Source organism: Papio anubis, chromosome 17, assembly GCF_008728515.1.
Source record: "Papio anubis isolate 15944 chromosome 17, Panubis1.0, whole genome shotgun sequence".
NCBI lineage: Eukaryota > Metazoa > Chordata > Mammalia > Primates > Cercopithecidae > Papio > Papio anubis.
In genome coordinates, this window is record NC_044992.1 from 70186772 (window position 1) to 70203504 (window position 16733).

The 16733-nt window shown below is 52.0% G+C and overlaps 1 protein-coding gene across 1 annotated transcript in view; it reads right to left on the reverse strand.

Annotated features, from left to right (window-relative positions):
• Window positions 1–14285, reverse strand: part of LOC101013562 (dynein heavy chain 17, axonemal) — a 137317-nt gene extending 123032 nt beyond the window's left edge. Inside the window, exons 1-11 of the mRNA XM_031656976.1 lie at window positions 13977–14285; window positions 11362–11732; window positions 9100–9293; window positions 8016–8208; window positions 7704–7803; window positions 7374–7459; window positions 7009–7134; window positions 6140–6292; window positions 5931–6017; window positions 3775–3942; window positions 3401–3517 (exon numbers count right to left, since the gene is read on the reverse strand). Coding sequence (XP_031512836.1) covers window positions 3401–3517; window positions 3775–3942; window positions 5931–6017; window positions 6140–6292; window positions 7009–7134; window positions 7374–7459; window positions 7704–7803; window positions 8016–8208; window positions 9100–9293; window positions 11362–11706 — 1569 coding nt within the window. The 5' untranslated portion in view covers window positions 11707–11732; window positions 13977–14285. The remainder of the gene's footprint in view (window positions 1–3400; window positions 3518–3774; window positions 3943–5930; window positions 6018–6139; window positions 6293–7008; window positions 7135–7373; window positions 7460–7703; window positions 7804–8015; window positions 8209–9099; window positions 9294–11361; window positions 11733–13976) is intronic.
• Window positions 14286–16733: the final 2448 nt, after the last annotated feature.

The following is a 16733-nucleotide window of genomic DNA, read 5'->3' on the forward strand; positions in this document are numbered from 1 at the left end:
TTTTCAGGCCCCAAAAAGTACAGATTTCCCAAATGCAAGATTGCAGCTATTTTAAAAATAATTGTATTTTTCAAAATTGTTCAAACCTTCCTGACACAAATTCTGATTTCTCCTGGGCTTAGAAAAAAAATTGTCACCCTCGGACCTATTTGTACTGTGGGTTGTACAAATGGAGCAGCTGTGGACTCTCAGGCAGACACGGAAACGCTGGTGTCCTGCCAGCTACCCGCTTCCTCCACAGTCGCCTGCTGACGTATGAGGTCACCAGTTTCACTTGTTCAAAGCATTGACATGGGGCAGTTGGAAAAAAAAAATGTTCCTCTTAATAGTTTATGACCATCCTGTCCCAGCATTTTTTTTCTCTCTCTCTCTTTTCCCATTTCTCTCTCCTCCTTTTCATGTTTATATAGTTTTTGGCTTAATGACTTTTGGAAAGGAAGCGAATTCTATTTTCTGCCAAGAGGAGATCATGTGGAAAATTGCTCTAGAACGTTCCTGGCTGTGTGTGAGTTGCTGATAATGAGAACTAAGTCCGGAAGAGGCAGGGGATGGAAGGGACAGGAGGGAGAGAAACCCCAGGGGCCTACTGTAATTAGACACAGGGCGGTCAAACCAGGGGGGAATGTTCTCAGGTCAAAGAGAAAGGCAAACAGATGGCGACGGAAATGGGTTACAAGAGTTATTTCTCCCCACCCTCCCCTTTGTTTTAAATTGAGCATAAACATACCGTGAAAACTTTTTTAAAAGAGACTCTTTCTTTTAGGGCACAAAAGCCCGTCTTGACCCTAACAGTGGCTGGGGATGCGGTGGGGAAAGCCTGGGGCGGGGTGACTGCATTTGTTCCTCATTGGCTCTGTTCTGCAGAGGCGGGGTTGAGTTTTTTCCAGGACCTCCTGCTCCTCACAGGGTAGGGGCCTAGGTAGGGCTCCCGAGGGCTCCCAAAGCAGACTCGCCAACCCAGCTCCCTCCCCACTGCTGGATCCCCCAGTGAACTCTGGTGGAGGTTCAGCCCAGACCCATACATTGGTCCTTATCTGCTCTTTCCCTTGTTCCAAACTAGATGTAGGGGGTGGAATCTCCATGTTGGGGCCAGTGAGACTCTGGGGACTCATCTGGCCCTGGCCGGGTGACCAGTTACTTAATTTTTCTGATTTTCCTCATTGGCACAGAAGCGGGGGGTCACAGCACTCCCCTGTGGAGCCGGCATTAGGGGTGCAGGAGCTGCAGAAGTCAGCTATCTGCCCGCCCACCCAGCCCGTGCGCCTGTGCCCCATCTTTAATTTTAGAGACCCAAAAGTGAGGTTTCCTAATGAAAGAATTGGCTCCACTGGGACCCTTCTGCACTGGGGCAGCCCTAATGCTTTTGTGTTATCCTTCAGGGGCTCCACGTGGAAGGCTTACGCTAGAGTGAAACTACCTTCCAACAACATCCAGAACAACCAGCCTCCCTTGGCAAGAACCAGTTCTGCACTGCAGGAAATACTCCAAAGCGCCCGCCCTGGGCTAGGCTCGGTTCTAAGGGAACTCAAATCCAGTGCCTGCCCTCAGGGAGGTTACCTTCTAGTTGGGAAGACAAGGAACACACAGACATTAGTACCTAATTGAATATGAGATGAGGGAGGGCCGTTGCTGAGAAGGGAAGGCAGGCTGCTGCTGAAGGCACCAGCCTGGGGGGCATTGGAGTAGAAGGAAGGAAGTGAGGACCCTGCAAACCAGGGATGCAGCTACCTGGGAAAGAGCCTTCTGAGGAAGGGAACATTGACAAAGATTCTTTGCTTGGCCAAAGATTCTCATCAGGGTCTCCATCCTCTACCATCCCCCAGGGGATGTCTGATTATCCTAACCTGCCTCCAGCTAGAATCTTGAAGTTGGTTTAGCCAGAATCCCCCAACCCCTGATGTCACCTCTAAGTATTTTTCCATCCACTGACCCCCACCCTGCTCCTTTGCTGGAAACTCCTACTTACCTGCAGTGTATTCAGAGTGGAGCTCCATCGCTCTCCCTATGCCTGTATCTACTGCAACGGTATAAATCGTGAATAAGGTCCGAATCAAGTCAGCCTCATCTTGCTTCAACAAGTATAATTGAATAATTTTTTCAACCACAGCAAGGCAGTGCTGTATTAATTTGCATTCATTGATATTTTGCCTAGAACACCAACTCGATCCAAGACTTACTTGATCCTTGATTTGCGGAGCTTCAAATTCCCATATATTTGCATTTTTTGCAAGAGTGTTCAAAAGGGCAAAGGAACATCCTGACGTTTGTGGGGGAGAGATCTTTGTCCTCAGAAATCTCAACCCTGACATCTCCTGAAAGATGACCACCAGCCCAGGTTGCCCAAGCCAACCCAATTGCCTTCACAGTCATGGGAGCTGGTCTGGCCCAGCGGTTCAGATCAGGGGTCCTGGAAGCAGTCAAGCCCAGAACTCATGGGCCTGGGCAACACAGCAAAACCTTGTCACTACAGAAATAAAAACTAGGCCAGGCATGGTAGCTCACGCCTGTAATCCCATCACTTTGGGAGGCCAAGGTGGGTGGATCACCTGAGATCACAGGTTCAAGACCAGCCCAGCATGGCAAAACCCCTTCTCTAGTAAAAACACAAAAACTAGCCAGGTGTGGTGGCATGTGCCTATAATTGCAGCTACTAGGGAGGCTGAGACAGGAGAATCGCTTGAACCCAGGAGGCGGAGGTTGCAGTGGGCTGGGATTGCACCACTGCACTCTAGCCTGGGTAACAGAGCAAGATTCCATCTTAAAAAACAAACAAACAAAAAAAACCCCCTTAAAACTAAAAATAAAGAGACCCCAGAGACCTCCCTTGTCCCTTCTGCCATGTAAGGACCAAATGAAAAGATGGCCATCTAGGAACAGAAGTAGACCCTCACCAGACACTGAGTCTGCTGGACCTCCCAGCCTCCAGAACTGACAGAAATGAAATGTGTGTTGTTTAAGCCACTCGGTCTACAGCAATTTGTTACAGTGGCCTGCATGGACGAAGGCATTGTATAAATTCAGCTCAGTGGGCCAAAATCTGCATGAGTTTTATTTTTACACCCAGTTTACCTCTGTAACTTTCACTCCTTTCGAGTAGTGGGAAAACCGAATCAAGAATAAATGGTCCCCTTTTTTCTTAGTGAGCGTTAAGAAGTATCAGTAAAATAATGTCATCTCACGCTCACGTGCTCCTCTTCTTCTAAGATGTGGCAGTAAGAACCATCAGGAGCTACACTGGGTGTTCACTGACTGACTCTGAGGCACAGGAGAAAGGGCCCTCCCTCCCTGGGCATCAGCTCTACATGGAGAGGATGAAATGGTCTCCAAGATCGTTCTCGACATGAATCCAGTGCCAAGGCACCAGGCTCCAGATCAGCCTGAGTCCCCCCTGCACGCTTACCTTTGCAGAGGACTCAATGGAGCTGCAGTCCTCAAATCCTTGGCAAAAGATCGTGGCCAGCCTCCTATCCAGGTCTTGGATTTTGATCTCAAAATCAGCATAATCACGGTCAAAATTCTAAAGGCAAATGGAAATCAGTGTGCAAAGCCAGCCAAGGGCACCCTCTCCAGCCCCCACCCCTGCTGAGAGGACTTGGGACTGGGGCGCAGCTCAATGTGCTCACTGTTGCGGGGACTGCTCTACAGTTTTCAAAGCGTTGGGATCGCCCGGCACCTGCTTCCTCCGTGTGCCCTCCCATCACTCCCCTAAGCTGGTACTGAGGCTGCTGCTGTTCTCACCGAGTTTGCTTCATCCAACCCTGCCGGAGGACCTACCGAGTCTCCAGGGTCCAAGGGATCATATTTGCAGTCGGCAAAAACCTTCACCAGCTCAAAGACCTCATCATAGATCTGGGTCACCAGGTTCCCGAGGAGGTTCCCACGCACGCCCCCAAGCTCGATTTTCTCCAGCTTCAGAAACTCAATCGCTGTTTTATAGAGTTCCTAGTGGAGGAGAAAAACACAGTCAATTCATCTTCACAACCAAACTCACGGGTCCAGTTACAAAGCTAGCTCTGACCCCAGGCAGGAGGAGCTGGAGAGCGAATTGTCCCCAGGAGACACCACCGTGGGGGTGGGAGGACACCCTCTGTGACTGTGCTGTTCTTTAAGCAGATGTCCCATTGCCTGCAGAAAGAGGGGATGGAAGGAAGGGCTCTGAATTGTCTATGAGGTGTGAATGAGGAGGAGCTGGAGAAGGTAAAGCCTGGGATCCTGTCCTGACCCTAGACTGGCCAAACCGCATCTCTAAATAAATCACACTCCACTGGGACCTCCGTTCTCTCTGCTGTGGGAAGCGGTTGGAATGGTGAAGATTTCTACGCTCTTGCTAAGCTTTAAATTCCCTGCTATCTGGAAGACGATCCTATGCAGAGCGCCATGTCCTGAAGGTGATCCAAGAGGAAAGTGGCTGGGATGCCTGGATGGACACGTGTAGAAATTCTGCTTCCTCACAGGTGTGGCTCATGCCCCCTCTCCCTGAAGTGCTCCCTATTTTGCCCCATAGCAATGCATTCCTTCCCAGAGGCCTGGTCTCCCATCTGCACGGCTTAGCATTTACTTTAGTCACGTGCAGGCCCATCCCGTTAGCTGGTTCTGTGTGTGCGGTTCTTGTTTCCCAAACGAGGTCTCCAAGGCTCCACGGATGCTCTTCTGTGCCCCTGCACGTACCAGGCACAGTGCAGGCAGAGTTTAGACTGGAAATCTTCCTGTGAACTTGACATCACTCCCCTAAACCGGTGCTGAGGTGGGTGCCATTCTCCCAGGTCCAGAAGCATCAGGCCACACACCACCACCACCCCAAGGAGAAGCACAGGCACTGAGGGCCAGGAGCTCTTAGCTTTTCCACCCAACACGGAGGATACAGACGAGGAGGCTGACATGCCCTGTTGTCAGGGGGTGGACAGCAAAGCCATTTCCTCCACCTCTAAAGTCCCCTCCTGCCCAGAATCTTCCTTCTGATTCAGGAATCTGTCATGTGGGAATCACAGCTCCTTGTCCAGAAATGTGACTGTAACCCTCCGCGTTCTCAGTCTGGGAGATTTCAGGCATGAGCCCGCACTTGGACTGCAATTCTGAACTCCTGAGCGGGCCTCCCTCCCCTGTCCCCCAGGAGGTGTAGATGAGAACTGGATGAGCCTCCCCCAAGCTGCCGACAATGGTGTCCACTCTAAAGTCAATGCTTTACGGTTCCAGGATGATTTTCTCCTTTTTTAAGGATGTGAGTTATACAGTTATATGTGCACAAAGTTTTGAAAAATTACACCATGCAGAAGATACAAAAGGCAAAACTTTCTTGCCCTACCCTGTCTTGATCCCTCTCATCTCTTCTCTCCAGAGCCCCCAGAGAAAACCGCCTTGAAGCTTTTTTGTTGAAACAGGGTCTCACTTTGGCACCGAGGCTGGAGTGCAGCGGCGCAATCATGGCTCACGGCAGCCTCAAAGTTCTGAGCTCAAGTGATCCTCCGTCCTCAGCCCGCCAGAGGGGATTACAGGTGTGAGTCACCGGGCTCGGCCATGCACCATTTTTAAGGTTTTATCTGCTGTGTGTCACTCTGTGTATCCACATGGTGCTTACACTGGGGCCTTCAGAAGTCTCCATTTGTAATAATCGAGTCCCACTAAGTGACTGCTGTTGGCCCCCAGGCGTCCTGAACGCAGTGGTTTAAACTTATCAGTAACCTGCTAATGACAGAAGGCACGAGATAAGGGGAGAAGCGCCCAAAGTGGGTCATTTTTACTCTTGGCCGACAGCTCTGGGCATGGTGGAGGCTGCTGCAAAGCCTTGGTTTCCCCGTAACAGATGTTTGGGCCTGACTTATTTTCTGCCTGGGGGATTACTGTCAAGGGGGGTAGGGATGGACGCTGCGGGTGTCCTAGGGTAGGAGCAGTCTGGGAAGTGGAGGTCAAGATGCACCCAGTTCTGTTTTTACCTCAATGGTCTGGATGCGGTGGGAGAAGGAATTCATCCTGGAAAAGGCAAGAGAAGAAGGGAACTCCCAAGGCACGGGCTCTTTGTCCTTAGAGGAGAGAAAGAGACGAGGCGGCGTTTGCTTCAAATGTCCCCACTTTCTCAAATGTCGGGGCCCATGTGAACTCGCTCGTGCCTCGCCTTGGCCCTTGCCCTGCATGGAAGGGCTACCTTAAAGAAAAGCTTCATGTTCGTGCAGCAGAAGTCGTACGTCTGGTAGAGCTCCTTCAGCACGTTCACGGCCAGGGAGATACCGCTCAGGACTTCCTCGATTTCGCCTTGCAGGCCCTTCAGCACCTCTTCCGGGCTCAGGAAGGTTCGTGTCTGGGCAAAAGAGAAGACAGACATCGAAAGCTCTGACAAGCCATTTGGGGTGATGTCCAGGCACGCCGCCTGCAGGAGCCGCGATCTGTTCTGATGTGTGGATGTCCGAAGTAACCCCTCCTGGCTGCCCACTGCTGGGCCATTCTTAGGGGACCGAGCTGCCTTCCCCTACTCAGCCCCTCATCCTTTGCCAAGGCTGCAGCATCATGGATGGGGGTCACAGATGATGACAGGCCCTCCAGGGACAGGGGACCCCAGTGCCCTTCTGGTCGTGAAGATGGGGTCACAGCACGGTTTTAATATACAGGGGAGGCCCAGGGGATACAGCCCTTCAGCTTAAACACCGTGGCTGGCTAGTGGGTGCTTATGAATGGGAAGAAGGAAAGAAAGTCTCTGCTAAGAGAGACAGGGTGGCTCGATGTGGGGTTAGAGAGACCCACAAAGCACTGGATGGGTCTCGGGGTGCTGGGACTCTCGGGGCAGACCTCCTGCTCTGTCCCCGTCCTCCCTTTCTTCACCCTCAGTGCTCTCCCTAGAAGAACTTAGGCAGCCTTGAGGAGGGCTCCATCTCGGCTCGGGGCCTGAAAAGGCTTGTGCCGACATCTTGGCCTGCTCTCAAACTGCTGGGGAACACGGGCAGCAGGAAAACAGTGAACCGGGGAGGGGCCCCAGCCAGGAGGGGAGGAAGGGGACCCGGGGGGCGAGGGGAGGGTTACCATCTCGATGATTTGGTTGCAGAACTCCTGCAGGATGACGATGATCCTGACAGGCGTGTTATAGTACTCAGAGGTGGCCCAGATGAAGCAGATGGTGTCCAGCACCTTGGCGATGAAGGTGGGGAGCTGGGGGGAGATGGGCCCAGGCACGCTGGAGGGGACCGGCCTCTGCGTCTTATCCCAGCATCCCAGCCCTCCCCTTCCCATGAGTGTCACTGGGCATCCAGGAGAGGGTCCCCAAGGAGGAGGGGAGAGGCAACTCCCTAGGCCCACACATCTGATGACAGCCAAGAACCCCACGGCCCCACGTGCCTTGAAGAAACAAGACCCTCCCCACCAAAGTCAGCTCTGCCTTGCCAGCACACCATCGTGAAGTCGGCTTGCTCCATCTCCTCCAGCAGTATCCGTAGGGGCTTCAGATAGAGCACAATGTCGTTGGCTTCCTTCAGCCCTGCACCGAACAAGAACAAGCTCCCGCCGGTAAGGAGCGGAAATTGCTCAGAAACGACGCGGATGCGGCTCCCTGTGCCGAGACCTGCTCCCTCAGGAAACGGGGCCTTTCTCAAGTGGAGGGGGCTGAGAAAGCTGCTTGCAGAGAGAGGCCAACGTCCTAGGGTTGGCGACAGGCCTGACCCAGCCCTCCCGGGAGGCACGGACAGCTTCGTGCAGAAGTCATGGCGGGGTCACAGGCTCACCTTCCGTGACGTTGGTGTAAACGTTTTGCAGCGCTGGCCAGTAGCAGCTTTTGGCTTTCTCTAGGATCTCAACAATCTTGTTCACTTTGGGTCTGTTTAGCTGAGAAAGGGGAGAGAAGATCCACCTTTCATAGACCTGGAAGACCCTACGGCGAGGCCAACCTGACCTTGTGGCTGGCTGGGGCTGCAGAATTTCCGCAGGTCATCAGAGCCCTCAGGACTCCTGGGAGGTAGGCACTGGGAGGCTGAGAGCTCAGCCGGGTCACCCAGCTGGGACGATGCTGCAGCCTCACAGGACAGAGGAGGCCGTACCTGCTCATGGATGCACTTGAGGTTCAGCAGCCGGGCATCCCAGAACTCAAACTCCACTCGGGGCAGGGGGTGCAGCCCGTCCAGCAGCGCCTGGGCTGAGTCTTTGCTCAGCACATCCCGGATCTGGTGGGACCAGTCGATGATGATGGTCTCGATGGCATGCAGGAGCGAGTTGTCCAGCGATGAGGGGATCCTACCCGATAGAAGGTTGGGGCATTGCTCTCACGGCGACACACACATGGGTCCCCCCAAGCTCTCCCCTGAAGCCTTCTGCCCACCAATCCCAAACCACCAGCAGCAGCACTGTCTGGTCTCATGTCCCTGGTGCCTCCAGCCACCTCGGGGAGGCTAAAGAAGTTCCCAAGACTCCCAGCTAGGAAGAGACCCCAGGGAAACAACGGGTGTGGTCAGAGTTGCCAGTGCCTGGAGGCGCTCACCTCCAAGGAAGAGGGAGATAATTAAGCAAACCCTATTTAAACCCTATTCAAGATGGCTCCTCTGGCGCCACCACCGGGCATGATGCTTGAGGCTTTGTGAATGATCAGTGGAGGACTTGCCCACGTGAGGCAAGCATGGAACAAATTGTCACGAGGGTCTCACATATCAGGGAGGTTGCAAACTGTGGCGACGCAGATGCGAGGGGACACCTTGGAGTCCCTTGGGCTTCCCAGGTCCTCTGGGGCACCGCAGCCCCTACACAGACTTGCATGTACCTGCTGAGAGTCCCTCCCACTCCCACTCACTGACCCTGTCCCGCATCTTAAAGCTGTGCCTCCTGTTTCCTGGCCATGCTAACAGGTGGGACACCTTCTGCATGCCCGGTGGTGACTGGACCAGCACACGTGTGTGAGCCTGGTGGGGTGGCGGGTGCAGGTGCCAAAGCCCCAGGGGCTGCAGAGCCTGCTCCCTCCCTGCCCTGGTTCCATCTTCCTCAGTCTCAGCACCACCTAATGCACCACCTTGCCCTGCTTTTCCCTGGATTTAACACGTGAAGCCACTCTGCAGGGAAACAACAGGTGTGGGAGTGTCAAGCCCACGCCACTTTCCCACCCAGCGGCAGCCGGGAGCAGCTGGGCCCACATACCTCTCCATGGACTCCAGCGTGCCGTCCAGGCTGCCCAGGTGCTCCGGGATGGGCAGCAGGGTTTTGCCTTTGATCTTGCCACTCATCACAAACATTTCATTCTTCAGCCTGTGGACCTGCTTCACGATGTCTTCCGAGACCACCTGGGGCCATCCAGCCATGTTCTCGCGTTGGTTTAACAGAGAATAGAGGACCTAAAAGGAAACACTTCTGTGGTTCCGCCTCCTGTGCCTTCACCAGCTCGGCAACTGCAGGGCTGGGTCCCCAGGGGAATTCCAAAGACCCGGCGTCTGGAGTCCTGGGAAAACTGGGTCCTTCTTCCAGAAGGAGATGGGACTGGTCATGGAGTTTATACCAGCTGCCCTGTCCTGGTGGTGCCAAAGCCATTCCCAAGTTCTTGCACCCCTAGCACACACTCTTTGCTAAAGGCCTAGGAGGACTGTGGTGGGTCAAACTGTATCCCCCAAATCCATCTGCTGAAGCCCTGACTCCCAGCACCTCAAAATGTGACTATTTGGAGACAGGTTCTTTAAAGAGGTGAGTAAGGGCTAGGGGCAGTGGCTCATGCCTGTAATCCTAGCACTTTGGGAGGCCGAGGCGGGTGGATTACCTGAGGTCAAGAGTTTGAGACCAGCCTGGCCAGCATGGGGAAACCTCGTCTCTACTAAAAATACAAGAAGTAGCCGGGCATGGTGACACATGCCTGTAATCCCAGCTACTTGGGAGGCTGAGGCAGGAGAATCATTTGAACCCGGGAGGTGGAGCTTGCAGCGAGCCAAGATCGTGCCATTGCACTCCAGGCCGGGCAACAGAGCAAAAACTCCATCTCAAAAAAAAAAATAAATTAATTAAAGAGGTGAGTAGTTAAAATGAGGTTACTAGGGTGGGTCCTAGTCTGACGGGTGTCCTTACGAGGAGGGGAGATTAGACACGCACAGAAGGTCGACCACGTGAGGACACAGGGAGAAGATGGCCATCTGCAAGTCAACGAGAGAGGCCTTGGGGAAAACCAACCCAGCCGACACCTTCATCTTCAACCTCCAGCCTCCAGAACTGTGTGAGTGTCGGGTGCACAAGCCGAGCACGCAGGCCCCTGTGCTACAGACAAGAAGGGTGATGACCAGGAAGGCTAAGATACTCCCATTCTGGAGGTCCAACTCCCCAAACTGTGTCCCTCCCCCGACCGACACAGTACCTGCCAAGGGTGACAGCAGAGGGACATATAACGTGACACTCCATTTTTTCACTTTTTTTTTTTTTTTTTGAGACAGAGTCTCGCTCTGTCGCCCAGGCTGGGGTGCAGTGGCTGGACCTCAGCTCACTGCAAGCTCTGCCTCCCGGGTTTACGCCATTCTCCTGCCTCAGCCTCCCGAGTAGCTGGGACTACAGGCACCCGCCACCTTGCCCGGGTAGTTTTTTGTATTTTTTAGTAGGGACGGGGTTTCACCGTGCACCGTGTTAGCCAGGATGGTCTCGATCTCCTGACCTCGTGATCTGCCCATCTCGGCCTCCCAAAGTGCTGGGATTACAGGCTTGAGCCACCGCGCCTGGCCTTTTTCACCTTTTTTTAACTCAAAGTCTCAAAATTGGGGAAACCTATCTGCCGGTACTCAGTCCACGCCTTCCCAGGCCATGGGCGGCAACCGCACCCGGCACAGCACGGCAGTCCCAGTGCTGTCCGGAAGGAACAAGGGGATGCACGGGGCTTCTCAGATTTCAGGGGCACGAGCACCACCTGGAGGTCTTGTTAGACAGCAGGTCTGTGGCTGGGCTTGGTGGCTCACACCTGTAATCCCAACAGTTTGGGAGGCTGAGGCAGGAGGATCGCTTGAGCCCAGGAGTCTGAGACCATCTTGGGCAACAGGCTATTTTTTGGTGAGACCTCATCGCTACCAAAAACTACAAAAATTAGCCAGGCGTGGTGGTGCATGCCTGTGGTCCCAGCCTGGGAGGCTGAGGCTGGAGGACTGGTTGAACTTAGGAGGTTGAGGCTGCAGTAAGCTGTGCTCCCACCATTGCACACCAGCCTGGGCAGCAGAGTGAGACCCTGTCTCGAAAAAAAAAAGATTAAAAAACCAAAAGCAAGCAGGTCTGTCTCAGCAGGTCAGGGTGGACGGGGCCCAAGCACCTGCATTTCCAATCCCTCCCCAGCTCGGTGGCTGCTGCTGGCCCAGGGACCACAGGTTGAGCAGCAGGACTGAAGGCCACTCCCAAGAAGTCAGCCGTGCTCGAGACCTCCGACGCCAGCCTGGACGCGCTCACCTCCTCCACCACTGCGATCAGCTGGTCCACGGGCGTGGGGCTGATGTCACCGTAAAGGAGCCGGGCCTTGTAGTTGTCCTTGTTGATGTTATCAGGCTTTGTCTTGATAAAGTAAACCCCTTTGGACTTGAGGGACTCGGGGAAGCCCAGGCAGGGTACGATCATGCCGGCTGCATTGAGCGTCAGCACCAGCACCCGGACGTCAGGCTTTTCAAAGAACTCTGTGAACAGGGCCACGTTCTCCTCGGCGCCTATCAGCTTGCTCCACTTGTCTGGCTTGAACTTTAGGACGACGGAGGCAACTTCCTCCAGATACTCTAGTCTGACGTCCGGGGGCATTGTCATCTTGGCCTTTCCTTACACAGTGGTATCTGTTAAGAGTGCAAGAAGCAGGTGCGAACTGTCTCCCAGGCTCCCTAATTTCCCACCCATCCCTGGGACCACAGGAAATCTCTGTTCTACCAGAGCAGGAACAAAACAGTTGGTCGTCAGTGTGCAGTTTTTAGTTGTGGATGGGTTGGGGTGGAGAGAGATGGGGAAGGGTGCTGTCTGTGTGCTTTAGCCGGTGCTGGCACCTGCCCCGGCCCCACCATGGGGGGTCTCCCAGGAGTGAGGCTGCCCAAAAGTGGTGTGTGCTTACGTTCCTGTGACCATAAAGTTCAGAGGATGGGAAAGATAGAGATGAACACTGGAGAAAAAAAGAGAAAAGGAAATTATCACTGCCAGACAGTGTGAAGGGGATGGGATAGGAAAAGGCAAAACGAGAGGCTGGAGGGTCAGGTTGAAATGTCCCGGGAAAGCAATAAAAGACGTCGCAGCCCCAAAGTATGTGGAAAACGCAAGAAGGAAGCAGACCCCACGTGCAGGCAGTGAGACTCAGTGCTGTTTCAGCCCCAGCCATGGTACACCTTAACTTTTACCCTGCTCTGCACCCCCCTTCTCCCTCCGGCCCCCAGCGTGAGCCCCTAAAGGACTCAAGCTGCAGATTCCTGACAGACCCCTCACAAGCTTCTCAGATGCTCAGGGGCAGGGTTAACTAGAGAGTTGGAGGGAAGGGATCCCCTTAAAGAACACCCTGAAGTCCCAAAGGTTAGGCAAGTGAGGTCCTCACTGTAGACACGGAATTTAAAGGCACACCCAAACACTCAGTTATCAAGAGAAAAGGCATGTCAATATTTTTAAAAATCAAAATGAGTACAAACAAATTCATGACCAACAAAATATCAAAGTTTCAAATAAAGACAGGCTCTGGCAAGAGGCCTGGGGTGGGGGCCTTGGAGGCGAGTTCTCCAAGGGCAGGGTTGAATGCAAAGGGTCGCCTGATGCGGTGTTTTCATCAGTCTGGGAGGTATGGAGCTCCTGAATTTCTGGGGGAACCCTGGGGTACTCGGCTGCTCTGGGGGTCCGTGGGCTGGGGCTGGCCTGCTCCAGACCTAGCAGCTGCTGAAAAGCATCAGCGTGGACAGATGACATTGGAAGCACTCACAAATTCTGCCTTCTGGTTTGACCCAAGCTATTGCTTTTGAGTTTGTAACAGCCTACAGTTCCCCAAAAGACACTGATACCATGGAAGAGCTTGTATTATCACCCTGGCCACTATATATCGGCAAAACAACTACATGATGGGAAGCAGTAGTGGGCAGCATGCTATTCAAATGGTCTGGGAGTTCTTCAGGGCACCAAACATCTCTGTGAGAGGACTTGGGGAATATTTGGCCAGCAAGTGGCAGAAACATGGCGGTCCATGAGCAAAGCTGCCCGATTCAGGCATATCTGTGAAAGGAAAAGGGGACACCACCAGGCAAGTAGCAGGAGCACCACGAGGCATTTATGGAGATGACTCATTCACCAGGTTCCCACAGGGCTCACAGCACGCTGCTGCATTAATCTCCATCCGGATCTCCGAGACCCGGGGAGGCCTCACGTCCTCACTTCCTACGGGGATCAGGAACTCAGGGGAGCCTGAGTCCTGGAAGGTTCCTGATTGGAAGCCTTGCCAAGCTGGTCAGGCGACTGGACTGGAGGGAAACGTCCTCTGGTTTTACTGATTTGGTGAATTTGGGCTTTCACAAAATCATCTTTTCTTCTAAGAACGGCATGGGGTGGGCTGCCTCCCAACCCATAATGTGTGTGGGCTGAGGGGCCCCTACACCCCGCAAGTCTCTCGCACGATCAGGCGACTAGTCCCATCTCAGGCTCCCACCCAGCCGTTTCCCGGGGTGAAGGCCAGGAGGTCCCGGTTAATAGGGTTGTCCCACACCACGCTTCTGGAGGGGCAGGGACGGCTTCTCTGGGAGATGGCCCCTGCCCCAGTTCCTCAGGACTCCACAGGAGGAGCTGGGGCTGGAGGCTTCCAGGAGAAGCCAGGGGGCTGAGGCAAGGCTTTCCCAGGAGCAGGGAAGAGTCTGGAGACCTGGAAGTGGCCAGGCTGGAGGGGGCAGCCAGCCCCGGGGGCCCAGAGCCATGACCACTCCCGGTGGCAAGCAGAGCCACTTCCAGGGTAAGTGGAGGGTCTGCCGTCTGCCAGGGCCTGGGTCCCACCTCCATCCTCTGAAGGCCTCCCTGCTCCCTCCAGCTTTGCTTCCGAACCCCCAGCATGGTTGAAGGCTGCTCACCAGCTTAAGGCAAACAGCTTCTCCCACAAACTGATGAGCAACTCTTTCCCAAACCAGGAAAGAAAATGGCTCCCTTCCCTCGAGGAGCTTCAACTGCCACAGAACTTCTGGAAGTCTCCTCAGGGTACCTGGGGCTTCTAGAACCTTCCCCTTGGGACTCAAGTAACCAATGATCACGCAGCAAATGAGGAACCAACCGTCACCCCGCAGTGGAAAGGCTCTTAGATGATCATTTTGAAGGAAGGTTGGAGGGGGACAGGGTCATGCTCTGTCACTCAGGCTGGAGTGCAGTGGTATGACCATAGCTCACTACAGCCTCAAACTCCTGGGCTTATGTGATCCCCCCACCTCAGCCTCCCGAGAAGCTGGGACGACAGATGCACACCACCACACCCGGCCAATTTTTGTACTTTTTGTAGAGACGAGGTCTCACTCTGTTGCCTAGGCTGGTCTCAAACTCCTGGCCTCAAGCAACCCTCCCAAAGTGGAAAGGAAGACATTATCTCCGTTCACAATGAGGTGACCTTGTATGTAGAAAATCCTAAGAAATCCATAGAATCGTAGAGCTAATAAAGGAGTTCAGCAAGTTTGCAGTACATGAGATATTTGAAAATTAATTATATCTCTCTATAATTATATTAGGAAAATCTGATGATGAAATTTAGAAAACAATTCCCATTTACAATAGCATCAAAAACAACAAAATACGTAGGAATAAACTTTGAAAAGAAGCGTTAAGACTTGTACACTGAAAACTGCAAAACATCATCGAAATAAAGATGACCTAAATCAGTGGAGACATGCTGTGTTCATGGGTTATAAGATCGACAATTCTCAAGTTGACCTACAGATTCAACACAATCTCTATCAAACTCTCAGCTGCCTTTTTTGTAGAAATGACCCTCGATTTTCTAGGGAAATGTGAGGGAACAAAAACAGTCAAAACAACTTTGAAAAAGAACAAAGTTTGAGGACTCACACTTCCTGATTTCAAAACTCACTATAAAGCTACAGTGACCAAGAGAGTGCTACCAGCATAACAATAGACAGAGATCACTAGAATAGAGGTTCCAGAAATAAATGCATACATTTGTGCACAACTGAGTTAGCAAAGGTGCCAAGACAATTCAATGGGAAAAGAATCACCTTTTCAACAAATGGTATTTGAACAAGAGAATATCCACATGCGGAAGAACAAAGCTGAGCCCTTACCTCACACCATCTACACGAATTAACTCAGCATAGATTAACAGAATACAAGAGCCAAATGTAAGAGCTAAAACTATAAAACTCTTAGAAGAAAACACAGGAGTCAATGTGACCTCAGATAAGGCAATGATGTCTTATATATGACACCAAAAGCATAAGTGACCAAAGGAAAAAAGTTTAACTTCATCAAAACTAAAAACTTTTGCGCTTTGAAAGGCACTCCAAAAAGAGAAAAGACGAGCCATAGAACAGGAGAAAATATTTGCAAATCATATCTGACAAGGGACTTGTCAAAATACAATAAAACAACCTAATTTTAAGAGGAGTAAAAGATATAGATATTTCTTCAAGAAAGATACACAAATGACCAATATGCACATGGAAAGCAGCTTAATATCTTTAGCCATTAGGAAAATGCAAATCAAAGTAAAATGAACTTCAGTGAGGTCCCTAGAGTAGTCAAATTCATTAAATAGAATGGAGGTTGCCAAGGGCTAGGGAGGGATAATAGGAATTTATTTTTTAGTGGGGCTGTTAGAGGCATTTGAACCAGAGCCACTCCATTTTGAACAGGGTCTGGGTAAAATGAGGCTGAGACCCACTGGGCTGCATTCCCAGGGGGTTAAGGCATTCTTAGTCACAGGGTGAGACAGGAGGTCAGCATAACATACAGGTCATCAAGACCTTGCTGATAAAACAGATTGCAGTAAAGCAGCGGCCAAAACCCACTAAAACCCAGATGGTGACGAGAGTGACCTATGGTCATCCTCACTGCTACATTCCCACCGGCACCGTAACAGTTTACAAATGCCACGACGATGTCAGGAAGTTACCCCAGATGGTCTAAAAAGAGGAGGCATGAATAATCCACCCCTTGTTTAGCATATCCTCAGGAAAAAACCATAAAAAGGGACAACCAGCGGCCCTCAGGCTGCTCTGCCTATAGAGTTGCCATTCTTTCATTCCTTTACTTTCCTAATAAACTTGTTTCACTTTACTCTATGGACTCGCCCTGGATTCTTTCTTGCACAAGATCCAAGAACCCTCTCTTAGGGTCTGGATGTGGACCCCTTTCTGGTAACAGGGTCAGAGTTTCCATTTGGGATAGTGAAGAAATTCTGGAGATGGGTGGTGGCGGTGTTTTTACAACAATGTTAAGCGTACTCAGTGCCACTGAACCGTACACCTAAAATGGTAAATGTTATACTATGTGTATTTTACCACACAAAAAAACCCCACTAGAATGGACAAAATTGAGAAGACAAGACAAAACAAAACAAAACAAAACACCAGGCACAGGCAAGGATGTGGAGGAACTGGCACCCTCATCCACGGCGGATACAGTGTAAACACTGCAGCCACTTTGGAAAAGTGTGACAGTTCCTCAACAGGTTAAACATGGGGCTACCAATTAGCTACTCCTCCTAGAGATACATCAGGGATACATCAGGGAGAAATAAAAACACACTCGTGTTCACAGCAGCATTATTTGTAATAAACAAAAAGGGGAGGTGAAGGAATACCTCTGTCCCAGCCCAGAGGGACATG